We start from the raw sequence: 27,054 nt of genomic DNA, 5'->3' as shown, positions 1-27,054 counted from the left end.
TTCCATGACCATGTCATGCGAAAAAGGGTCATGCAGTATGCTGCCAGCGTAACTCCAGCCCAGCCAACGCATCTGAGCAGTCTTGTCAGCATATGAATATTGAGAAGGATACTCAGGAGATATAACAAAAGCTTGTTTTGTTATTTATAGGGGAAAGCAAAGCCCCTGACAAGACTGCAAAACGTCGCAAGCTGGGCTGGCTGCATATGTAATCAGACCAATTAGTGCATGACTCGGATGTTACAATGTTATTTCATGTTTGGAAAAGTGTCTTACTCACATATCAATCATATGTTAGAATGACAAAGAAATAAATTCATAATAAGCCATGTGAGGACAAATATGATTTGATCTCACATATACAATTTGAATATAGGAACGCTATTTTGTTGTTTAATATGCCGGTATGTGCACTATATAACAAACATTTCATGCGGTGGATGTGCAACTTTTTGGTGAAAAAACAACACAACAATACTTAGACCTTTTTTTATTTTAAAAACTAAAAAACGTAAATATTCTTCCTTTATTTCAAAGTCATGATGAATGCCGAATATGTTTTGAAAGATATTTCTTGTTGGTACTCTCCACAGCTAGCTAGAAATTTCACATTAATTTTTCACTGCTTAACACACCAAGTTACCTTTTTTAACTAATACTGTCTTGCTGTTTGCCTTTAACACAAATGACAGCCTATAGCAAACACAACATACATGTATCACTGCTTAAATAGGCTTTAGTTTATTATCAGTTATTTACTTTGCAAAGAGAGTCTTGATACTGTGTACTTTCAGGACGAGGATTTCACCGACATGCTCACCATAGGCAGTCGCATTGAAGACAAATACGCCCACCTGTTTGATGCAGTTGTTATCAATGATGATATCGTCAAGGCAACTAAACAACTGCTCATTGTCATTCATGAGCTTCAGAGACGCCCACAGTGGGTGCCTCTCCATTGGCTCAGATGACCCCAGCTTAAGACTCTAGATACGAGTGCTGCTGGATGACATGAGCTTTAGACTTTGAATGTCAGCCTTGCTGGATGACCAGAGCTTTAGACTTTGGATACTGTTGCTAAACCAAGCCTAAAAATTACCTATTTTCATGAAAAATAGGCTATGAAAATTTGAAAGGCCTTTATGAAATGGACAAGGCCTTTATGAAATGGACATAAAATGTTAAGCTATTATAGGGATATGTAGTGCAACTATGGTGGAACTTTGCAACTGCACACTTTTGTTTAAATCTTTGATGCACAACGAAAAATGTGGGGGAAAATTAGAATAACAGCTTAAATATTTCATATAGAATGGTGCAATTCTATACGTGTCTATGTGAAATTGCACACAATAAGGCAAGAGAATCTTTATTGTGAAAACCTGATTTTTCATTACCAAGTCTTGTAAAAATAGTATCACAATGTTGAAATAATGTGTACTCACTTTCAACATTTATTTTGCAATTAAGCAAATTGTTCAAAATTTTCGTTTTTTAATGTTGTTTAATTCATTTCCTAACATAATTTAATATTTTGATTAGTTTAAAATGATTATAATAACTAAAGACTTAATAATAATAATAATAATAAAGCACAAGGGTCATGATGACCCTGAAATGCTCACCTGAATTCAAGGTACACAACTTGTCATTAACTTGACACTGTTACATAGTTCAAGGTACACAACTTGTCATAAACGTGACACTGTGAAATAGTTCAAGGTACACAACTTGTCATGAACTTGACACTGTGACATAGTTCAAGGTACACAACTTGTCATAAACTTGACATTGTGACATAGTTCAAGGTACACCACTTGTCATGAACTTGACACTGTGACATAGTTCAAGGTACACAACTTGTCATAAACTTGACACTGTGACATAGTTTTTAACCCAATTCGACAGATTCAAATATGGCCTTTATATTGTCAAGATGAACTTTGTATTTACCTTTCAAAGCATAAATGTGTACCTATTGGTAATATGGCTTTTCTAAAATTTGACCTGGTGACCTATTAGCCTTTAACCTAGACTCAAACTCAAGCTAGTTATAAACATTTTGACAAAGTTAAACCGTGATTGAGTCATAAATGTTGCATCTAGACCAAAAAAACAATGTTTTTCATTGATTTGACCAGATGACCTAGATTTTTGACTCACATGACCCAGATATGACCTTGGCCTACATATTGTAAAGATCAACATTCTGAGCTAGATTCATAGAGAATTAGTAATAAATTTTGGCCTATTAATGTGGTAATGTTTTCTAATATTTGACCACATGACTAAATTTGTTGACACGTGTTACCCAGATTTAAATTCAACATAGACATAATCATGATAATCATTCTGACTGTTTGATTAGTTAAAACCTATTTATTTAAGCTCGATTGCATAGTAAGCTTAAGGCTTATTTGAAACACTCTTGAGTATATCTCCTGGGACTAGAACCAGTACTTGTTGTCTTTGAGAGAGATCTAAAGAACGCTCCAACGGTGGGGATCGAACCCATGAACTCTCGGTCGCTAGCCGGACACCATATCCACTATGCCACAGCGACCTGTTTAAATGAGATCGAGTCATAACTTAGGCCTCTAAATAGGTAACAAGGTTTTTCAAAGATTTGACCTGGTGATTGATTTTTTGGACTTGTGCTACCCAGAACAAAGCTCAACCTAGAACTTTTCATAATAATTGGTAACGGATTAAGGACACAGAATATGCAGCCCTAAAAGCACAAAAGCACCGTAAGCATTTTGTGCTCAGATGGGCAAACAATTTTCAAACCCACAAACTCTAGAAGCAAAAGCTAACACGTTATGACTTCAACATGTAGTTTTAGCATTTCAATTTTTTTTTAAAACTCTATAACGGTATACACTTTTTTGCTAAATTATACATTTTTTCATTTTTCGAATCTCAATTGATAATTGCAAATAATTTTTTTTTTTTAATTTCTTAATTTGCATGCTTGCATACAAGTTTACATTCTTTTTTGATTTGACAATTTTTTTTTGAAAATTGTCATTTTGCCAAATAGTGAACAAGTATGTATAAAAGAACTTTAGAGATACATGTGTAATAGACAGGAATGTATAAATATCTAATAGAGGATAGGACGGTTATTTATAATATTATGTTAATCAATACATTTGTGCTTCATTAGAAATCTTGATTTGTACAGAATCATCAAACAATTCTATCATTTCCTTTATTTGCAAAGAACAAATAAGTATGTTTAGTATACCTACTATATGTACCACGTTCTTTGTATGAAATGTTGTTTTTGTTGATCCCGTTCATTGCTTGAGACGCTTTTTGAGAAAACGGGGCTTAATGTATGTGACGTAAAGTGTCATCCCAGATTAGCCTGTGCTAATCAGGGACGTTACTTTCTGCTTTTATGGTATTTTTCATTTAAAGGAGTTCTCTTCTACACGAAAATCCAGTTACGGGGGAAGTGTCGTCCCAGATAAGCCTGTGAAGTACTGCACAGGCTAATCTGGGACAACACTTTACGCACATGCATTAAGCCCAGTTTTTTTCAGAACGCGACTTATTTATAAATCACGATGAAATATACTCTTAATTTTCTTAAAAAAAAAAAATAACGTTTCAACATTATATTCAACTTATTCGGTGCCATGCAGTTTTTGACACACAGGTTGTATTCTAGGTGTTACATTAATATGCATTTATTTATACACATGTTGAATGCAAACGAGACCAGAGTGTTGTCATTTGTGAATAAATTGCCAAAAAAATGCATTTCAAAGTTTGTTCCACATAACAGAATGGCACAAGCCTTCTTTTACAACCTCTGCATAGGCATAATATGTTCTCAAATCTTCTTATCAGGTTTAGTTAAACCTTTACCACTTAGATACCTATTTTGACGCATTTGTAGTCCCATAGAAAGTTACATTACATTAAATACCCTTCTTCAAATTCAAGTTTTAAAGGCTTCATTTCCAAACCTTAGTTACTGATGAGCAGCAAACAGCATAAAACCTGAACAAACTGCGAGTTATTCGCAGGCTGTTCTGGCTTTATGCTAGTTGCAAAAGCCATTTGCAATTTGCTTGTTATGTGGGAAAGGGTAAATTGATGTGTCAAAAATTGCCATAAAATCTGTGGGACTTTGACATTGGAAACAGCAAAACCTATTGATCCCTTCTACAATTTAACCACTCTACAAGTAGTCGTATCCGTACCTCTATGCTGAGGATATCACACCAACAAATGTGTTCATATTGTGTGTTGAAAGTTTGATAAAATGTATTCAACTTAAAAAAAAAGCAATACTATACTATACAATACTACTATGAGTTATACATAAGACCTATAGACATATTTAAAATAAAAGAAGAAACTTTTAAGAGGTTCAAAAAGTATATTCTTCATTAAAAAATCAAAATTATATACAACAAAACATAGAAATGCTATGATGATGACTTGGACCGTTCTGATTGATATTGCTGCAAGTTTGTTGCAAGCTGCTCTTGATGATGACTTAATAATCGCAGAGTCTTTGCCCCACCCACTTGGTTTAGACTGGCCACCAGTTCAGCCAGTAGTTGATCTAGACTGGGCATGTTGCAGTACTCAATCATCATATCCTTGGTAACCAGTCTATCCCCCACAAAGCCTCCTAAAAGAAAAGCAAATATTATTCAGGAAAAAATCAAATGACTCTGGAAAAGGGGGCTTAAAGCAATTTCCTAAAGTGTCCATACCAGATTAGCCTTTGCAGTCAGCACAGGCTAATCAGGAATGACACTTTGTGCCTCAACTGGATATTCCCTAAGAAGAGACTTCGTCAAAATGAACAAGAGATGTGTTTGTCAGAAACACAATGCCCCCTAGTGCGCCACTTTGAGTTAAAATTTATTTTTTCGGCGTAGCTGTCTAAGCCAGCTTTTCACCTTACCTGACCTTTGTAAGTGTCCAATATAATTCAAATAAATTTTCCCGCTGCTAGATCCGAATGAATACATTTTGTTTATTCCATTGGTTTATTTGAGCACAATTCCCCAGAACATCGGCAACACAACCGCGTCTTTGTTACAATGTTAAATGGGTGTTCAGCATGAATCTACTTTATCTCTTATAAAAAGGCTTGAAGGATAGAACAGTTTCACACTCAACTCAGGACATCAATACAGTTTGTGTGTGCCCCTTAACATTTGGAAGATTGTCATCGCCATAGCGTTTGTACTTAAAGGCTGTGTTCTCATATTAAGTTATTACTACCGTATTGCATTCTGTGATCACGTATATTTAAGATTATATAAATATTGTTGTTCCCTATCCTGATATTTGTTTTGATCAAAATATGTTAAATTGTTTAAGAAACATGGAAAAAACATGTAGCTTTAAACAAACCGTCGTTCCAGCAGTGGAATCGTGACCTCACTTTAATGCACTGCACTCCATCTCGAAGGTATAAAGTTCAGTTCGTGGTCAGTACAAGACTCATTATATAAACTCTATCGTGTTAACCCGGTGAACACGACGAGAAATATCTTCATTGCAGATATTCGGCGATATAATTATGGTATGTCAATAACAGATTTTTTAAAAATAATTCCATAAGTACTAGTTTTAATTAATTTAATAAGAATTATTCCACCATAACGACCAATTTATTAAACATGAGCGCGATGATTCACGATACTATTAACAATCGATTCAAATAACTGTGTCCGAAAAACCGCTACAACATGTCTGTTCATAGAACGCGCGTATTGATATTTCAAATATGTACAGTTGATTCGTGTGTGGCCATTGACTCTTATATTTTCATTTAATTTCCATTCTTCTTGTGTATTTCTGTTCTATATCTATAGATACATGGTCAATAATATCTAATTATGCGAAATAAGCCACGAAATCTGGCACAACTTGACTAATTGATTTGCATTTGATGCTGCTAAGAACTGTGCAGAAAAAGGCATTTGCTGTCTCGTTGATATAACTTTTTATCTCTCATCAACCACAACCACAATCAACGCCGTATATATCTTTTTAAAAAGATATTTCTTGTTTATTATATCCCTTTAAACAAGATGTGTTTGTGAAACACAATGTCCCCCTATATGATGTTTGACCTTGTAGGGTGACCTTGACATTGTGAAGGATGACCTTGACCTTTCACCACTCAAAATGTGCAGCTCCATGAGATACACATGCATGCCAAATATCAAGTTGCTATCTTCAATATTGCAAAAGTATTCATAAAATAAGCGATTTTGGCCACATATATTTGACCTCTGACCTTGAAGGATGACCTTGACCTTTCACCACTCAAAATGTGCAGCTCCATGAGATGCACATGCATGCCAAATATCAAGTTCCTATCTTCAATATTGCAAAAGTATTTATAAAATAAGCGATTTGGGCCACATATATTTGACCTCTGACCTTGAAGGATGACCTTGACCTTTCACCACTCAAAATGTGCAGCTCCATGAGATGCACATGCATGCCAAATATCAAGTTCCTATCTTCAATATTGCAAAAGTATTTATAAAATAAGCGATTTTGGCCACATATATTTGACCTCTGACCTTGAAGGATGACCTTGACCTTTCACCACTCAAAATGTGCAGCTTCATGAGATACACATGCATGCCAAATATGAAGTTGCTATCTTCAATATAGCAAAAGTTATTGCAAAATGTTAAAGTTGGCGCAAACAGACAGACCAACAGACAGACCAACAGACCAACAGACAGGGCAAAAACAATATGTCCCCCACTACGTTAGTGGGGGACATAAAAATATTACTTCCCTTGTGAAAATGATCTGTACCTGCCAAATGGACTGACAGTTCAACTGCTATATGCCACCCTACCAGAGGCATGAAAACTTACAAATATTAAAGCTGAAAATGTTGTCCCTGATTGGTCAATAAAACTGAACAAGCAAATCTGGAAAGACCCTTGACATTCATGCTTAAGCCCCTATTTTCCAGAGTCAAATCATATACATACAGTACATCCAGCCTTATAAATTCTGGACTTGACATACATAAATCAGTGTACATTCCTGACTGACTGTACATTAGCCCTCAGTATAAAAAGTTCAAAGAAAAATTGCAAAAACTTCCATCATATATCTGAGTGTATTATTACATTTGGGCCAAGCTCTGTGTAAAAGAGGTTTAATGAATGTGTGTAAATTGTCGTCCCAGGAAGACACTTTACGCACATGCATTAAACACCCTTTTCACAGAGCATGGCCCAATTTTAAATTTCTGACATTACTTTAGAGGTTTCATCCATGGCCCTTCTACACAGCCTGTGTGTGGCCTGTTGATGAAATCCTTTTTTACATCCATTGTCCGCATACATAGGATTCAGGTAGGGAAATAGTCAATATCTTGCAAACCAATGTACAATTAGTACTGTCGAACCAGAAAACCGAGGAAAAGTGATAGTTGGTTACATAACAACAGTGATTTGACTGAAATACAGTTAGCTTTAACCTGTATATTTTAGCTCGATTGCATTGAAAGCCTAAGGCTTATATGAAAAACTTAAATTTGAGAATCAAAACATGAAATAATACCATGCCAAAAAAACAAGAATTCTAATTTATTTTATATCAATTAAATTTAATTGACTTTTAAATCAAGACCTGCATTAAAGTGAGGCCTGTTCAGGAGCTACCCTGTCTGCTAAGTCCATACATTTATGTGACTTTATAGAAGACAGTGTTGCTTGTGATCAGACGTGAGCTATTGCACAGGGTAGTCTGGGGCTATCATGGCAGCATGAGGCATAAGACCCATTTTCGCATGATGCAGCTCATATTAAAATGTTGTTGCAGTAGTAGATCCAATTATCTCCGAACCATACCTAGTAGTGGCAGTTCAGTTGCCTTCTTCAGGATGTTCATTGGTTCCAAGATGACCACTTTGGGAGATGTGATCATCAAAGTGTGGCTGTACAACAGGTTACCCAGGTTCTCTAACTTGGTGCCTTTAATCAACTGCCTGAAAACAATGAAAGTAGCCTTTTCATGTTTTACCCTTAACCACTAAGATATGTATTTTTACACAGATTTAGTCCCTTAGAAATTTAAATTTAATTAAACACCTTTCTTACTAGATTCAAGTTTTAAAGGCTTCATTTGCAACCCCTAGATACTTACACGCAGGCTGTTCAGGTTTTATGCTGTTTGCACATAGCCATTGCAATTTGCTTTGAGTGGGAAAGGGTTAATTACCAGTCTAGAAGATATGTACACATACTATCAGGGGTGTGATATAAGAACCATACTATCGGGGGTGTGATATAAGAACCATCTCAGGGGAGGAGAATGCCCTACCCACCTCAAAGGGTTCAATTAAACTAGTTTGTATATGGATCCCGCACACTGTATAACTATATGTAGAATAACTTTGACATTTAAAAGGAGAAAATCAGCTGAAAGGCGGAAAACCCACAAACCTGAACTAATTATACTTTTAAGAGCTTTTTTTAATAAAACGGAAAATTTAAACTGCCAATTCAAAAATGTCACTTGAAATGAGAACCAAATTTGGTTTCAAGTGTCAGCTTCCCCCATATTTATTAAAGACCCCTTCGCGAAACCACCAACAAACTTGCAGGAAATGTGCACCTGTTACCACACTTGACAACTCTGTGATGTTTTCTTGAAATCCAGAGATTGAAAAAGAAATGCAAATTAAGTACATTATGTCAGATAAGGTCTGTCTTATGAACATCAATGAAGAAAAGACTTGGCAATGAAGAAACTAAAGTGAACAAAAAATTGTATAGGAAAAAAACCCACACAAAACAATAGCATGATCCACCGAGTAAACTACACATGTTTATATAGACATGGATGCCCCTTCCCCAACAACATGTTATAGCACACAGCGGGAGTTATACCAATATTTGTGGCGGCTCCCAAAATCTTATACATGTATTTCATAAGTTAACAAAAAATATAAAGGGACGTAATTCTGGCAACACTGATGTCAGCCAAAATCACCAGAACAATAAAGGTTGTGCAGCTATTAAAGGTTAATTTACCAAGCAGTAAAAATTCAGTTATCGGGGTGTGTGTGTGGGGTAATAAGGGGCCAAAGGAGGGAGGTAAGGGAGATAAAATAATTATTATACACTATACAAAAATATTGCCCACAATTAAAAAATACACATAGAAAATCTACACTATAGTCAAGCAAATAATAAAACAGCTTTCATATTACAATCTGGCATTTTTTTTCAATTCTGGGTCTAATGGCCTATTGACGGATGAATCACATCTCTGTATCTACTAACCTCATTTGAGTGTTGCTCACTCTGGACAGTTTCAAGCCTGCAAGCTTCAGATCCACCTTGATCTCGTTGAGACGCAGGGCAGTGCAGGGCATCTGATGACACAGAAGTATTGTGCCGCTAGTCTCCAGTAGATTTCTCAGCTGCTTCAAGAGGAAAGCCTCGTACCTGGCCTGTATGTTGCCCGCTTGGTCCTGTGATTGCTAAAATACACATGAGAACAACATAAGAACATTATATATCACCGAGACAGTATTGTGGTGTTTAGTTACCGGTACATTACTTTTTTGTGATGAAAATAAAGACACGGCACTGCTTTTACCTACAAACAACAGGAAAAAATTTCAGTTGACTGCATCAAATTCACGTCGATAAATCTGTTTGATTGATCTATTCTAAACTGACATGCACACTAAATGTTTATATGTGTGATGTTCTGAGAAAACTGGGCATAATGTATGTGCGTAAAGTGTCGTCCCAGATTAGCCTGACCAGTCCGCACAGGCTCATCAGGGACGACTCTTTCCGCTTTTATGATATTTTTCGTTTAATTGAAGTCTCTTCTTTGCAATATCTAATTTAGGCAGAAAGTGTCGTCCCTGATTAGGCTGTGCGGACTGCAGAGGCTAATCTGGGACGGCACTTTACGCACATGCATAATGCATTATGCCCAGTTTTCTCAGAACGCGACTCATATATATTACATGTATAAAATACTAGCTCTTAAACGCTGTAAAGAGAAGGCTAAGTATTTGATAGGCTGTTAGTCTCTCGTACCTTTTACCTGCCAGTAATCTAGCTAATCACACCAATATATGCTTATACTTACACAAAGATGGTTATATATGATAGTGTTATTAGTAGAAAGCAGGTAGATATTCTATCTAATTTTAACGTAAAATGTGTAGTAATTGTCGATTACATGATGACCACAATGGTAAAACACACCCAGGGTGCTCACAAAATGGAGGGTTCTCATAAACATAAAACACACACACACGCACACACTGTTTGTCAAGTATAGTTAACAGATAGCTGATACCTGGACCTCCCGTAGACTCTGTAAGTGTTTGTCATTGCAAGAACTTCTAGGGCTCTCCTGCCTGTCCGGGTACAGTGGCTCTGTGATCTCCTTGAAGACCCGCTGCTCCACGGGCTGCTGTCTAGGTCTCTGGGTCTTGAACTTGAACCGCACTTGGGACACAAGTACGCCAACATGTCCTTCTGCAAGAATACAGCGAACAGTTCAACCCTTTCCCACTTAGATAAGTATTTTGACGTATTTGTAATCCCTTAGAAAGTTAAATTCAATTTAATACCTTTGTTACTAAATTCAAGCTTTAAAGGCTTCATATCCAACCCTTAGATACTGATGAGCAGCAAACAGCATGAAACCTGAACAGACTGCGAGTTACTCTCAGGCTGCTCTGGTTTTATGCTGGTTGCTAAAGCCATTTTTACTTTACTTCTTATGGGGGAATGGGTTAACATCTGTGTGAAAGAAATATGAATATCGTCATCTATTTTACTGTAAATAATAATAAAATAATAAGATACACATGTACATGTATATGAACATTATCATCTACCCTAAATTGAATATTAATTAAATTATCAGAAGCATTGAATATTTAAGTGAACCAAGAAAAAGCAGCAATGAGAAATAACAAGTTCATTTAGTGTTTAACAAGGTTAGCTTTATTCCAGACATATACATTGTTTTATTTTGTGTACATGTGAATCAATCTATGTTGTGTTTATTTCGTCATTTATTTTATAACATTCACTTTAATTCTTCTGAAACAAGTTTGATTGCTTAGTTTTTCCTTCTAAAAAACATTAATGCTAAGATTTTTAACCAGATGGATCTTTGTGGTAAACAAATAAATAACAAGAAACCGTCGGAGACTGGTGATGCTCGCCAAAGTTGTTTTTTTGTCACAATATTGCACTATATATTCAGATAAAAGGAAACGTCTTGAGGGGCATAAACTTGGACCAAATAATACGATGGATGGTTTAGCAACAAACAATTTCAAAGGGCCATAACTCTCTAAATAAATCATCTAACCAGAACCCACAAATAACATGTCCATCTTCTCACGGTAGTTAAGCTTTCCATAAAGCTTCATTGAATTCCAGTCATTAGTTGCTGAGAAATAGCCCGGACAAAAATTGCACTATACGCACATTTTATAGAAAATTTCAAAGGGCCATAACTCTGTGAAAAATCATCCGACCCTTACCGGCTGATAATATGCACATCTCCTGTTGGCAGTGAAGCTTCCCATAAAGTTTCATTGAATTCCCGTAATAAGTTGCTTAGAAATAGCTCGGACAAGAATTGCACCATATGTACAATGGAAACTTTCAAAGGGCCATAACTCTGTGAAAAATCATCCGACGAGAACCGGCTTATACTATGCACATCTCCTCTTGGTAGTGAAGCTTCCCATAAAGTTTCATTGAATTCCAGTCATTAGTTGCTGAGAAATAGCCCGGACAAGAATTGCACTACATGTACAATGGAAAATTTCAAAGGGCCATAACTCTGTGAAAAATTATCAGATGAGAACCGGCTGATAATATGCACATCTCCTTTTGGTAGTGAAGCTTCTCATAAAGTTTCATTGAATTCCAGTCATTAGTTGCTGAGAAATAGCCCAGACAAGAATTGCACTATATGTACAGTTAATGAAAAATTTGAAAGAGCCATAACTCTGTGAAAAATCATCCAACCAGAACCTGCTGATAAAATGCACATCTCCTCTTGGTAGTGAAGCTTCCCATAAAGTTTCATTGAATTCCGGTCATTAGTTGCTGAGAAATAGCCCGGACAAGAATTGCACTATATGTACAGTTAATGGAAAATTTCAAAGGGCCATAACTCTGTGAAAAATCATCTGACCAGAACTCACTGATAATATGCACATCTCCTGTTGGTAGTGAAGCTTCCCATAAAGGTTCATTGAATTCCGGTCATTGGTTTCTGAGAAATAGCCCGGACAAAAATTGTGCACGGACGGACACACGGACGGACAGACGAAGCGGCGACTATATGCTCCCCCCAAAATAAATTTTGGTGGAGCATAAAAAGCATGTATATTGTGTCTATACCTCAGGTACCTAGTTGGTTATCAGTAAAAACACATAAAACCAAACCAAGAGGGCCAAGATGGCCCTAGTTCGCTCACCTGAGAGGAGTCGGTTCATTCAATCTTTACCTAATGTCAAACATGACCTGGATATTGACCAGACAATCATCCTGGTCAAGTTTCATCATTATTGAACCAAAACTCTGGCGTAGGGAGTGTTTTCGTTTTTGTAAGATATGAAATGTTGACTTATATTTTGAGTTGACCCCCCAAACATCAAACATTGCTTACAAGGATTTTGTATAATATAATGAAAATTTGGACAATCTAAGGGCAATAATTATGGCATTAATATGTGATTTTGCTCATCATCAAACTTGACTGAGATCTTTCAGCAACTTTGATAAAAACTGCTTGAGAAATGTGAATGCTAGAGTGTTTTACAAACCTAATGTGGACGGACGGACAGCGGACAAAGACCAATCCTACAACCTCACCTGAGCAATCAGGTGAGTTAAAATGTGTGTTTTACAGATCTGAGCCATTTTCCAACTTGCCCAAGAAATCAATAAAACCAATGTATTGACTAAGTTTCACCATGATTAGCAGTGATTTTTTTTGCCCAAAATTACCGCCGATATTCGGCTGCTTCCCAATTGCAAAAAATGACGTTTTTTCCCAAAAATCTGACCAAAATTTCCCAAATAATGACCAAATTTTCCCAATAAAGCCAATAAGATTACAATGTCATTTAGCGTTAATTTCTTAGAACGAGTGCCGATCGAGCTTGTTGAGTCTTCGCGGAATGGCAACTGACTTATGAATGTTCGCGAATGTAGCCGAATACGATTTTACGTTGCTATCCACACATCTCTCTCTATATTGCAGAGGATACTGTCGATAGTCGATGTATCCCGATTGTTAACGCCTGTTTTTACACACGTCCAAGATGGCCGCAAGCAGACGAGAAGTTTGCGATGAGCAGCAAAAATGATAAATAACACTAAAATTAACAGCAGACATCACATGGTTATTAGGAGATAATTTACTGTGTGTGTCAATTAACGCAAAATACTACGTTTGAGATGAACAACAACAAATATTTATTAGAAATCTTCACAGTGAATGTGTGTCCGGAAATCTGTGTTGGGAAATTGGAGTTAGTTTACTCACAAAGTTAAAGCATTTAAGATGGGTATCGTTCGAAAATGGAAAGAGAAAAACATGATTTGATTTATATGTTAGTGGATCTGTGTATAATCAGATTCATATGCATATTCTGCTTTATTATGTTTGTCACGCTGTATAGTTTGGTGAAATGGCATTGAACTGAGAATGCCAATTGTGCAAGATATTAAAAGGTAAACAAATGAAATGTATTATTTAAGCTCCATTTAATACAACATTAACATAGCAAGAACACTTAAGCATGTTTGTTAATATTTGTTAATGTTTTCACCATATCATATTTTACTTTAAAAAACATCCTGAATTAAATTCATACTCTTAAAGAGATTATGATTAAATCATAATGGTACATATATATTGAAGAATCTATACTAGATTATTGCAAGGTTAATATCCATGTGGAAGGATATTAACTAAACGTTATAAGAAGACATGAAAGCAACACTATAATATAAAAATGCTGTCAAACATGAACTTAGCAATTTTTATTCTGTTCTTATAATCATATTTATAATGTTTCCCAATTTCATGGTTTATCGCGCTATTTTTCCCAATTTCATGGTTTATCGCGCTAATTTTCCCAATCCAAATGCCACAGGCTGTAACAAAAAAAAGCAAAAAAAATCACTGATTAGGCAAAAAATGTGACTTCTATAGTGTTCGATCACAAGGTTTCTATCTATATAGTCACATAAGGAAAACTGCCCCACCCCCCTGGCAGCCATGTTTATTGACCCATCGGGACCATTTGCAAACTCATCTGAGATATATATAAAACAAATCTATTCACTAAGTTTCATGATGATTGGGCAAACAATGAGACTTCTAGAGTTTTCACAAGCTTTTTTTAACTATATAAATATAAGAAAAACTGACCGGAACCATTTTCCAACTCAACTCTCGTATCAAGGAAACAAATGTTTTGACCAAATTTCATGAAAATTGGCCAATAAATGTGACTTCTGGAGTGTTCACATATTTTTACTATATACATATAGAGAAAAATGCCCCGCCCACTGGCGGCCATGTTTTTTCACTGATCTGGACCATTTTCGAACTCGTCTGACATATCAATAAAAACAATGTTTTGATTAACTTTCATGATGATTGGTAAAAAATTGTGACTTCTAGAGTGTTTACAAGGTTTCTCTATAGCCATATAAGGAAAACTGCCCCGCCCACTGGCGGCCATTTTTTTCAATGGACCGGAACCACTTTTGAACTCAACCAACATATCATTAACACAGACATATAGACAAAGTAACATGAAGATTGGACATTAAATGTGACTTCTACAGTGTTTACAAGATTTATCTTTTTTTACCTAGTGACCTAGTGTTTGACCAAACATGACCCAGTTTCAAACTCGATCCAGATTTCATTGGGACAAATCTTCTGAACAAGTTTCATGAAGATCGGACAATAAATGTGGCCTCTAGAGTGTTTACGAACAAATGTTGACAGACGGACGACGGACAAAAACCAGTCACAAAAGCTCACCTGAGCAATCAAGTGAGCTTAAAACAAGAGCTGTCACCATAGGATGACATATGCCCCCTATAAACGCTTTGATAGAAGTTGTAGCATTTTTTGAAACCCAAACGCAGATTTCGAAACCTAAACGCGGACCCTAAGTTCAAGGTCACAGGGGTCAAAATTTGTGAGCGTTTGGAAAGGCCTTGTCCATATAAACATGCATACCAAATATGTAGGTTATATCTCAAGGGACATAGAAGTTATGAGCATTTTTCGAAACCTAAACTCAGATTTCTAAACCTAAACACGGACCCTAACTTCAAGGTAAAGGTCACAGGGGTAAAAAATTGTGTGAGCATGGAAAGGCCTTGTCAATATACACATGCATACCAAATATGAAGGTTATATCTTAAGGGACATAAAAGTAATGCAGGGAATAATCTAGAATTTACTATCTTTGGGTCCCTGAACTCGCAGATTTTAGACCAATGAGTCCCAGGCCAAAATTAATGAGTCTACCTTGAAAAAGAATGGGTCCCAAATTTTAAAAGATACCAAGTAGTGAAGAAAATATGTCTAAATCACACTAGCTCAATAGCTATACTTGCATTAAACTTTTAATAATCTCAAAAACTTGTTGAACCCCCCCCCCAAAAAAATTCAGAGTTATCACTATCTTGTTTGCCTTCACATAGACTACAGTATAACATAATCTGTTACATGAATGTAACCTGTTATAACATTTCAACTTGATTCAAATCGATGAAAATATTATTGTTAACATCCGAATTGCGAGCTTGATAATATTATTGTTTACGTCCGAATTGCGAGCCGTTGACCTACCATTATTAAAGTTTAGATTTGTTTGTTTTGGATTAAGCTTCAACACCTTATTTCGGAGGCATTTTTCTGTATTATATATGACTAAGTTACACAAAGTTAAAGCAGGTTTTCATCCGGGGACTCGAGAAAATATCATAACACATTCTATTTAAACGGTCAATTCTAATTAGTTTGTATTATACATCAGCGGCTTGACTAGAGCCAATCAAAAGACTTGCTGGAGTCTTCAAGCCTCATTCAGTTAAACTCAGCGTATATTGCTACACTTTTGACTCATACACAAGATGGTTTGTGCTTATCGTGATTCGCGTATGCGTTAACGGATACGTCAGTTCAGCAATGCGTCCGAGTGGACGCACATATTTCAAAATGATGCGTCTATTTCGATATTTGTGCGTCATAGACGCGGGACGCACATGTAGATTATACCCTGGTAATGAGCATTTTTCGAAACCGAAACGCAAATTTCGAAACCTAAACGGGGACCCTGAGTTCTAGGTCAAGGTCACAGGGGTAAAAAATTGTGTGCGTAAGGAAAGGCCTTGTCCATATACACATGCATACCAAACATGAAGATTATATATCAAGGGACATAGAAGTTATGAGCATTTTTCTAAACCTAAATACAGATTTCGAAACCTAAAGCGGACCCTAAGTTCAACGTCAAGGTCACAGGGGTAAAAATTTTTGTGCGTATGGAAAGGCCTTGTCCATATACACATGCATACCAAATATGAAGGTTATATCTCAAGGGACATAGAAGTTATGAGCATTTTTCAAAACCTAAACGCAGATTTCGAAACCTAAACGCGGTCCCTAAGTTCAAGGTCAAGGTCACAGGGGAACAAAAATTTGTGGGAATGGAAAGGCCTTGTCCATATACACATGCATACCAAATATGAAGGTTATATCTCAAGGGACATAGAAGTTATGAGCATTTGTCGAAACCTTAACGCAGATTTCAAAACCTAAACGCGGACCCTAAGTTCAAGGTCAAGGTCACAGGGGTTAAAAATTGTGTGCGTATGGAAAGGCCTTGTCCATATACACATGCATACCAAATATGAAGGCTATATCTCAAGGGACATAGAAGTTATGAGCATTTTTCGAAACCTAAACGCAGATTTCGAAACCTTAACGCGGAGCCTTAGTTCAAGGTCAAGGTCACAGGGGTAAAAAAATGGTGCATATGGAAAGGCCTTGTCCATATATACATGCATACCAAATATGAAGGTTATATCTCAAGGGACATTGAAGTTATGAGCATTTTTCGAAACCTACATGCAAAGTGTGACGGAAAGACAGACAGACAGACAGACAGACGGACGGACAGTCTGATCACTATATGCCCCCTTTTTTTCGAAAGGGGGCAAAAAAACATCCAACCTCGAATAACAATTAACACATAAATGAAACACAAATACACTGTATTATTATGAAAACATTAATAATCAAAGGGGGAGTAACTACTGTTTTCTTAAATGCAATATTTAGAAGAGTTGTCTCACATGTTACATGACCTTAATTCATGATTGTTTGCAAGCCTTTTTACTATATAAATATAAGGAAAACTGCCACATCCCCCTGGCAACCATGTTTTTCAACAGACCGGAACCATTTTCAAACTTAACTCGCGTATCTAGAAAACAATAGCTCTGACAAAATTTCATGAAAATTTGGCCAAAAATGTGACTTCTAGAGTGTTGACATGTTTTCATTATATACATATAGAGAAAAATGCACCGCCCACTGGCAGCCGTGTTTTTTCACCTATCTGGACCATTTTTGAACTCGTCCGAGAAATCAATAAAACCAATGTTTTGACCAACTCTCATGATGATTGGGCAAAAATTGTGACTTCCAGAGTGTTTACAAGGTTTTTCTATAGCCAAATAAGGAAAACTGCCACACCCACTGGCGGCCATTTTTTTCAAGGGACCGGAACAACTTTTTAACCAAACCAACATATCATTAAGACAAACATTTTGACAAAGTTACAAGAAGATGGGGCATGAAATGTTACTTCTACAGTGTTCACAAGGTTTTTCTTTTTTTTGACCTAGTGACCTAGTTTTTGACCTAGCATGACCCAGTTTCAAACTCAGTCGAGGTATCAATGGGACAAATGTTCTGGCCAAATTTCATGAAGATCAGACAATAAATGTCGCCTCTACACCCCAGGAAACCCGATACCTTGCGAGTCGTGTAATACCATAGGGGACTGTGGTGTGCATTTCGGCACGAACATAAATAGGGTAAGTAAATTGGAAAAATTAAATTTTTAAAAGTCCAATTTGAAACAACTGTGTATTAACATTGATAACAAAGGTATTGGCCGACATGTAGAAAAAATCCTGACAAATTTTCTTAAAAAATGAGCGAAATGTGGCTCCCTGAAGTAGAAGATCGGGCAAAACGGACCATGTTCAGGCATTTAGGGGAGAAAAAACTGCTTTAATTTGCAAGCCACTGCAATAATTAAAGGATTTATACAAACTTTCACATGTCTGCCATAACCTCTCAGCAGGGTTTCTCCAGAAAACTATTTATTGTGGAGAAATTTGCGTTTTTAATGACCATGTTGGAAAAACATGGATACCATCTGGTGAAGACCAGGAAACCTCATGTGTGCAGTGACTTTATAATTCTTTTTCAGCCATTTTGTTACAATTTCTTTGCTTTGTAGAGGCATACAGTAAGTGTATGTGGGCACATATGCATTCAGATGTACTTTTAATGCCTTATATATTATCAAAAGTGCCTTTTCAACATTCTTGAGTTTTATTTCTTTTTACCAACACTATTTTGGAAAATATAAAGAAAGACTTGACTGCTTTGTCGCATTTATTAATTGGTTAGGCACATTAAAATGATGTGTTAATAAGTATATATGGGGTTTATAATTGTATAATATTCATGTATTCATTCTAACTCTAACTTTCTATATTTTAACACCTCATTTGTATGCAAATTGTTCACATGTTCTAAAATACATTTATAGTCATCAGATCTTAAATTACAATAGTAACACAAAATAGTTGATGATGTTTTAAAGTCTTTTGAATTCGTGACATTACGTGTTTTATCGGCCAGACTTCTTTTATTCACTACTAGGTTGTCATCACAAGCCAATACTGTATGCGTTGATGGTTGAACGCCTTCTAGTGACTTTGTCCTGTACCCTAGTAAGCCTGTAGTGCTATCTAGTTCAAGTTGCTTATATTTTATGTCCTGTTTCTGGTGGCGATGGTTGAGATGTTTAATTATTGCTTCAAACACTTCGAACTTTTCCGCACAATAGAAGCAGATGAAGACAAACATCATGACCTGTAAGAAAAGGAATAATAAATCAGTTAATTGCGTCTGAGACAACTAGAACAATCACTAAAGATGATTCATATCCCCACCATAAGCCTTGATTGAAAATGTGATATTATAGTGAAGAGATTTCCACTTGATATAAACGTACACTGTCTATGCCGGACTGAACTCATAAAGGTACAGCTACAAATGAAGTATGAAAGTTGCAATCCCTTTATTTTAGAGCCAATATTAAAGCGGAGGCAGTGCCTTTGACCTGTGATCTTAACGGTATGTGTTGCGCAAAATTCATTGATGCATCTACAAATGAGGTTTTTAGAACCCAGGAAGCACCAATGTAATGTTTCTTTATCAGAGAACACAGTCACATTTGACCTAATGACCAAATAATGTAGTGTGATAATGTAAAACTCATTTAGGTCAGGTGTATCTTCATAGGAAGTCTGAAGATTGCAGATGGAAGCATTTTTGTTCTGAAGACAATATTAAAGTTTTCTATTAGAGGTGGAAGTGACATTGACATTTGACCTTGTAATCTGACATTGGATTTGACCTGTAAAACTCATAGAGGTGCATCAATATATGCATTTTGAAGGCTGTAGGTGGAAGCACTTCCATTATACAGTCTATGATAAAGTTTTCTGTAAGAGATCACAGTGACCTTGACCTGTGACCTAGTGACCTAAAAGACGGCGGGTGTATATATAAAGCTAATAAGGTTTCATCAACATATGAAGTTTGAAGGTTGTATGTTCATTTGTTCAAAATGTATTTCATGAAAATAAATCGGAAGCACAAACGGACAAAAAATCGGGACGGACGTAACATACTGGGACAGGGACGGTCGGGACAAACTTATATTCCTATATAGCCCCCGAAACAGACTTTGTGGCGGTATAATAATGTGTGTGTGTGGGGGGGGGGGGGGGGGGCAACACTAGCATTGTGATACAATGTAATTTTAGCACAAACTGGCAAACGAGTTAGTTATTAAGATAAAACTATCATCTTTACATGTCTAAAGTGGACATTGAATAACCACATTATATATAAGACAAAGGATTCAAGTTTCTGAAATGATGTTGGATGACAGCCAAATAATATCATTGAATGTATTAACAAGCATTAAAAGTACATTTGTATGCATATGTGCCCACATACACTTACTATAGACCACTACAAAGCAAAGAATTTGCATTAAAATGGCTGAAAATTAGGTTTTTTGTCACAAAAAAGAATTATGAAGTCACTGCACACATAAGGTTTCCTGGTCTTCACCAGATGGTATCCATGTTTTCCCAACATGGTCATTAAAAACGCAAATTTCTCCACAATAAATAGTTTTCTGGAGAAACCCTGCTGAGAGGTTATGGCAGACATGTGAAAGTTTGTATAAATCCTTTAATAATTGCAGTGGCTTGCAAATTAAAGCAGTTTTTCTCCCCTAAATGCCTGAACATGGTCCGTTTTGCCCGATCTTCTACTTCAGGGAGCCACATTTCGCTCATTTTTTAAGAAAATTTGTCAGGATTTTATCTACATGTCGGCCAATACCTTTGTTATCAATGTTAATACACAGTTGTTTCAAATTGGACTTTTAAGAATTTAATTTTTCCAATTTACTTACCCTATTTATGTTCGTGCCGAAATGCACACCACAGTCCCCTATGGTATTACACGACTCGCAAGGTATCGGGTTTCCTGGGGTGCTCTAGAGTGTTCACAAGGCAAAATGTTGACGACGGACGGCGGACAAAAGGCGATCACAAAAGCTCACCATGAGCACGTTGTGCTCAGGTGAGCTAATAAAAAGCATATTCAAAAGTTTGCTATCTTCCAAAATGTAAAACTATCATTTATAATTAAATCCACTTAATCTTCTTGTTCTTAAAAAAAAAGGGTTAAAAAGGGAGACAACTCTGTCAATTCAACATAAGTTTTCAAAAGCCATTTTGCAGTTACTTCCCTTGACATGCTTAACTATAGTGTTCACAAGCTGGTTCTACTATATGAAGATAAGGAAAATGACCCCCCCAGGGGCCATGCCTTTTTACCGATCCGAACCATTTTCAAACTCAACTGTCATATCCAGCAAACACATGTTCTGACCAAATTTCATGAACATTGGACCAAACATGTGACTTCTAGAGTGTTCACATGTTTTCACTATATACATATAGAGAAAACTGCCCTCCCCCTGGCGGCCATGTTTTTTCACCAATCTGGACCATTTTCGAACTCCAAGATATCAATAAAACCAATGTTTTGACCAAGTTTCATGATGATTGGACAAAAATTGTGACTTCTAGAGTGTTCACAAGGTTTCTCTTTAGCCATATAAGGAATACTGCCCCGCCCTCTGGCGGCCATGTTTTTCAACAGACCGGAACCATTTTTGATCTAAACCAACATATCATTTAGACAAACATTTTGACAAAGTTACATGAAGATTGGGCATCAAATGTGACTTCTACAGTGTTCACAGGGTTTTTCTTTTTTTTGACCTAGTGACCTAGTTTTGGACCCAGCATGACAAAGTTTCGAACTCAGTCAAGGTATCAATGGGACAAATGTTCTGACCAAGTTTAATGAAGATCGGACATTAAATGTGGCCTCTGGAGTGTTCACAAGGCAAATGTTGACGGCGCACCACGCTCGACACCCGACGGACAAAAGGCGATCACAAAAGCTCACCATGAGCACATCTCAGGTGAGCTAAAAAAGGGAGTCCCCATAGTTCTTCTTGTATGCTCTGAGCTTTTATGGGTATATACATAAAGCTCAGAGTTCATCCTGATAAAATGAAATTCCATGTAAAACAAGCCACAAAATTGTCACAGAACCAGGTTTTCAATGTGAAAAAAGTCTGATAAAGGGAGACAACTCAAACTAAACTGATTGTTTATAATTAACCCTTTGTTTCAAAATAAATCTATTTTTAGTCGTGGTGACCTTGACCTTGGAGATATGGACATAATTCTTTCAAGCTACACACCGTCATATGATGGTGAACAAATGTGCCAAATGCAGGGGTTTATCTGCCTATTTTGGGAAAAGGAGTCTGACCAAATTGGGAATTTTATATCAACAAAATTGGCCATTTTGGGAATTTTTGCTTTGATGAACGGCTTATTTTAGAAAAAAAAGGGGAATTTATCAGGCTTAAATAATTCAGTGGTTTAACAAATAAATTTGTTTTTATTTGTTATTTTGTCCTCTTTATATAAACAGATGCAATATGTATTGGACATTGTTCAACGTTTATTCAAGTACTGCAGTTTTGTTTTTCAGTTACAGTTACACTCTGAGATAAGAACTGTACAGTCAAAACCTTAAAGCAGATATTTTTTACCAAAACAAACACTGGTTAGAAACACAAGTTATAAGACACTTCATTCTTAAAAAAACAAAAAAACAATTTATTTATTTTTTTAATTTTTTTTTTGGAATTTGGGAATTTTTTTTATAATTTTGGTTTGGGATCGGGTCCGTCCGCAGACAGTGCTGAAAAACCCCTGAAATGATTTTAAATCTCACAATGAATGACATAATTATGGCCCGGACAAGCTCATTTATGGCCATTTTTTACCTTTTAACTGAAAGTGTGACCTTGACCTTGGAGATAACAATGTAATTCTTTTACGCGACACACCGTCTAATGATGGTGAGCAAATGTGCCAAATGATTTTAAAATCTCACAATGAACAACAAAGTTATGGCCCGGACAAGCTTGTTCGCTCGCCGACATTCGCCAAGCTAATGACCAGTTTTTCCCTTCGGAAAACGTGTTAAAAAGTAAGTGTCAAGTTTGTCTATAAAGTCAAGATCAATCAACCTAGTACATGTACATTGTAACAAATGCAATAACTGTTACCATAGACATCATTTTGCGAAATGCTAAAAAAAGTCGATAAAGAACTGTAAACTAATCAAATTAAAAGGCGAAATTTTAAATTGACATTTCAATCTATCTTATATGGAGGTCCTGGAAATAGTCGGTTTAGTTTGATTGGTTGATTAGACACGAGATCATCATCTTCAGTAATTGCATCCCTCTAATTAGAGTATTCTCGCAATGAAATTAAAACTGTGCGTATGCAGCAGACAGGTCGGATTTTTAAAAGACGAAAAGTGTCTCTCTATTTTCAAGGTTAAAAACAACAGGGATCTTGTCTAGAAGATGTGTGATGCCAGTGACGCCCGGAAGGACTCGGGTGTCAAAAGGTCTATCGTGCTGAGCTCTGTTAGAGGCTGTTCCACAGAATCATGGTGGCAGGAAAGAAGCTAGCTGCTCTGGTAACAGGTAATACTACATTGGATCTGTCTGAAGCGCTGGTTGTGACCCCGGTTGGTGGTTCTAGAAGGATGAGGAAATGATCCAGGGGGGATATCCACAAGGTTGTTTTGTATTTTGTACAGCATGGTACATCTTGATACCTTGCGCCAGTGTTGCAGTTCAGTGATTTTTTCACCCAATAGGGAACGGGTCGGGTACCCATGCCATTGGGAATTTTTCGCCTCGTGAAATCACCAAATTGGGAAAAAAAACTAGTCACGAAACCTTCCAATTGGAAAAAATCAAGTTGTGAATTGTACCAATTGAAGAATGGTATTTTAATGACTTTGTTTAACTTTTTTCAGATTTTATTCACAGTCTTCCACAAGCAACAACATGCTATCGGAACACAGATTGTTACGGAGTTCTCTGTTCGTGTCTGCTTTAAATATATCAAGAATGGTGTCTTTCTGGACTGATGAGAGTCCAGACACCCCCAGGCTGCATAGCCGTATCAGAGCACTAAGTGTTCCTTGTCTGAGTCTGTTTCATTTGTCCGTGAAGACTGATGAACTTTTTACGAAACCAAAATCACTTAACGATTTGCTTTTGACTTCACTAGGCTTTCATTTCTTTCTGTAATACTTTATATTGTAACTTATGGCGAATATTGCCAGAAGTGTAAGAAAATTTGGACTGGCTTATATTTCGCAATAACATACCATTCTCTTCGCAGAGTTGTCATCCTTGCCTCAACAATGAACCGCAGTGTAAGAGAGTGATAACATACACGTATTTAATGTACGAACGTAACATTTAATGTTTAAAACAGTCCATTATTGAGAAGTCAAATCGCCTTCAAGTTAAAACAGTCTCGAAAATACGTCAAGTTGGCGTTTTCCGAATTGTTTACTCGATTTTGATTGGGATTTTTTGCATTTTTTCGGAAATAGGGACGGGTCCAGTTCATTTTGGGAACGGGTCCGTAGGTCATTGGGAACGGGTAGTTTACCGAACCCGTCAAAAGAAGGAAAACAAGAGCATCTCATAACGGGTGCCATGCTCGGCTGCGAAAGCTTGTCAGAATATTTATTTTAATTTTTTTTTAGAGGTCACAGTGACCTTGACCTTTGACCTAATGACCCAAAATGGGTGTGGCGTGGTGTAGAACTCATCAAGGTGCATATACATATGAAAATTCAAAGTTGTAGGTGGAAGCACTTTGATTTTAGAGCCAATGTAAAGGTTTTAGCACGACGCCGCAGACAGCGGACGACGAGCAGGCTATGACAATACCTTATGGTTTTCTCCGAAAACAGCCTCGCTAAAAATCACTACGTTTAGGTCCTGGAGCATGGTAGGCACGCTGCTTGTAGTGGAGAAGTCATTCTTTACGAAGCGAGCTGCTCTGCGTTGGACCATCTCTAGCTGTTTGGATTGGTTGACTTGGTGTGGAGACCAGACTGATGATGCATTTTCGATGATGGGATGGATGTATGTGATGTAGGCTTTTGATTTGGAGTCTGATGATCCTGGCTTGATGTTTCGACAGAGAAAAGAGAGGGTTGAGTTGGCTTTTTTGGTGATGTTATCTATGTGGGTTCCCCATCTAAGGTCGTGGCTGATTGTTACACCAAGGTCTACTATGCCAAGGATTCCAAAGAAATTCAATGTATACACAAGCATATTTTCAAATTTGGAATAGTGGGCGTTTTCCATTGCAACAACTTACACATTTTCATGAACCACTGAAATGTTTGAAACATGGATTAATATAATTATTCTGCGAGCACACTGCATCAAGTTAGTTGTTTGAATTAAAGGGATCTTTTCACGGTTTGGTAAATTGACAAAACTGAAAAAAGTTGTTTCAGATTCGCAAATTTTGGTTTAGTTATGATATTTGTGAGGAAACAGTCTTACTGAACATTTGCCATGGACTAATATAGCCATTATATGCATCTTTTGACGATATAAAAACCTAAAAATTATAAAGTGTTGCAACGCGAAACGATTGAATAATTTGGAGAGTTCTGTTGTTGTCGTTTAAATTTGTGAAACTACGAAGATTGCTTATATAATGTATAAAATATGCGTCTTATGTATGCTTGGCAGGATAGCTCAGTGGGCTAATGTGTTTTTACTTCAGGTTTCGGCGGGTCACTGGTTAGAGCACTGCCGCGGGCTACTTTTTTTTTCCATTTTTAAATTTTATATTTGATTTTTTACTGAAGCTTTTAAAATTTCATGTTTACACTATCAATATAAAGCATTTATTGACAAACTTCAAAACATGCCAAAATCTGTGAAAAGGCCCCTTTAAGGATAAATTTATGACCTGTTTGTGCTTATTTATGCCAGAAAATATTCAATGTTGTTATTTTACCTATGAACGTGCCACCTGGATATCAGGAGGAAAACTTGACATGAAATATCCTGTTACCAGTTGCAACTCCCAGCTAGGAGTTGGATTTTGCAACTAGGAGTCTCCTAAGACTCCTTACATAAGTTAGTGGTTTCTACAAATTGTATAATAGGACAACAAAGATAAACCTTGCACTATAACTTTGTTGAAAATTTCAATTCTAGCTGTTTTATAACTAGAAATGGTAAGCTTAGAAAGTAAAATGTACTGAAGTAAAAAAATGTATCCGAATAGTTATATCCGAAAAGATATACCTGCGAAAAATACACACAAATTTAATGATGCCATAGAATCATTTTAGAAAATATGCATAACATAATATTTTAATATTAATCTACAATGTATTTCGCAAATAAAACGTAAAAAATACAACATTATATGCTCATAACAAATACATTCTCACTTTTAGCGAACGACCTGCAAATGGTTGCTGCCATTTTGAAATTTCAGCGATGAATATTTTTCCAAGTATTGAATTTTTTAATTATGTTTTCAAGTGATTGTATCATAACGATAAAAGATTTAAGAATAAATGTGTTATATTGTGTTGTTTTTCTTTTAACTATTTATCGTAAAAATAACCACCGACCGGAAGTAGTATTCTGCAAGTTTTGGGAAAGCGTTTCATCGACTGCGATCAAAATCTACGAAGTGACAGTTGTCAAAATCAATTAAATAAGACTAATTTGTCAATTTGAGTTTTGATGTGTAAGTTTTATATTCAATTAGTGAAGTGGAATATTCCATGGTTTGTCAACTCAATAAACCGAAAATATCTGGATTTTTGTTCATGTTTTTTTTTTTTTTTTAATCTTTTTATGATTTTTAAAGTGATTGTTGTTTTTCAACATTTTGTCCTTTGGTTTACCAATAGACTTAACAACCACAATTCGAATAGACCAGTTGACAAGTGACGTCACGCGCATATACAAAGTTTAGACTCTGCCCACTGGTTGGCAAAAAGAGGTCGAATTCATATAAGCGCATATAGAGAATGTTGACAAAATCATCGTTTTTAAGGATAATCATGCACAATATGGAATGTAATTTTACTAATTATGTCTGAATAAAACATTAGCATGCAAGAAAATGCATCTTTGGAACAATTATATTGTTGTCATTATTTGTTTT

The 27,054-nt window shown here is 36.3% G+C and overlaps 3 protein-coding genes across 8 annotated transcripts in view; 2 read left to right on the top strand and 1 right to left on the bottom strand.

Moving 5' to 3' along the window:
- LOC127848592 (MAGUK p55 subfamily member 7-like) overlaps positions 1-3,760 on the top strand; it is a 33,961-nt gene extending 30,201 nt beyond the window's left edge. Inside the window, exon 18 of the mRNA XM_052381137.1 lies at positions 795-3,760. Coding sequence (XP_052237097.1) covers positions 795-971 — 177 coding nt within the window. The 3' untranslated portion in view covers positions 972-3,760. The remainder of the gene's footprint in view (positions 1-794) is intronic.
- A 616-nt stretch (positions 3,761-4,376) lies between these two features.
- On the bottom strand, positions 4,377-26,487 carry LOC127848595 (50S ribosomal protein L10-like). Its single transcript, XM_052381145.1, has 5 exons — positions 26,327-26,487; positions 10,342-10,523; positions 9,303-9,502; positions 7,866-8,002; positions 4,377-4,654 (listed from the first exon to the last, which is right to left on the bottom strand). Exons 1-5 carry the CDS (start codon positions 26,358-26,360, stop codon positions 4,446-4,448), a joined length of 762 nt encoding a protein of 253 aa, XP_052237105.1. The 5' UTR covers positions 26,361-26,487; the 3' UTR covers positions 4,377-4,445.
- A 20-nt stretch (positions 26,488-26,507) lies between these two features.
- Positions 26,508-27,054, top strand: part of LOC127848594 (protein FAM126B-like) — an 81,340-nt gene continuing 80,793 nt past the window's right edge. For all 6 annotated transcript variants that reach the window (XM_052381140.1, XM_052381141.1, XM_052381142.1 and 3 more), the window contains exon 1: positions 26,508-26,631. The gene's annotated coding sequence lies outside the window, so the exon portion shown is untranslated. The remainder of the gene's footprint in view (positions 26,632-27,054) is intronic.

The sequence above is a fragment of the Dreissena polymorpha genome, chromosome 10 (assembly GCF_020536995.1).
Source record: "Dreissena polymorpha isolate Duluth1 chromosome 10, UMN_Dpol_1.0, whole genome shotgun sequence".
NCBI lineage: Eukaryota > Metazoa > Mollusca > Bivalvia > Myida > Dreissenidae > Dreissena > Dreissena polymorpha.
The sequence above is the reverse complement of the archived record's forward strand: the minus strand, read 5'-3'. Positions and strand labels throughout refer to the sequence as shown.

Excerpts from the sequence above, each read along its gene's own strand:
- LOC127848595 (XM_052381145.1), bottom strand. The coding sequence starts at position 26,360 with ATGGCAGCAACCATTTGCAGGTCGTTCGCTAAAA. Across the intron at positions 10,524-26,326 it reads TTGCAGGTCGTTCGCTAAAA|AAGGACATGTTGGCGTACTT; the intron begins GTGAGAATGTAT and ends GTATTCTTGCAG. Across the intron at positions 9,503-10,341 it reads AGAGTCTACGGGAGGTCCAG|CAATCACAGGACCAAGCGGG; the intron begins GTATCAGCTATC and ends TGTGTATTTTAG.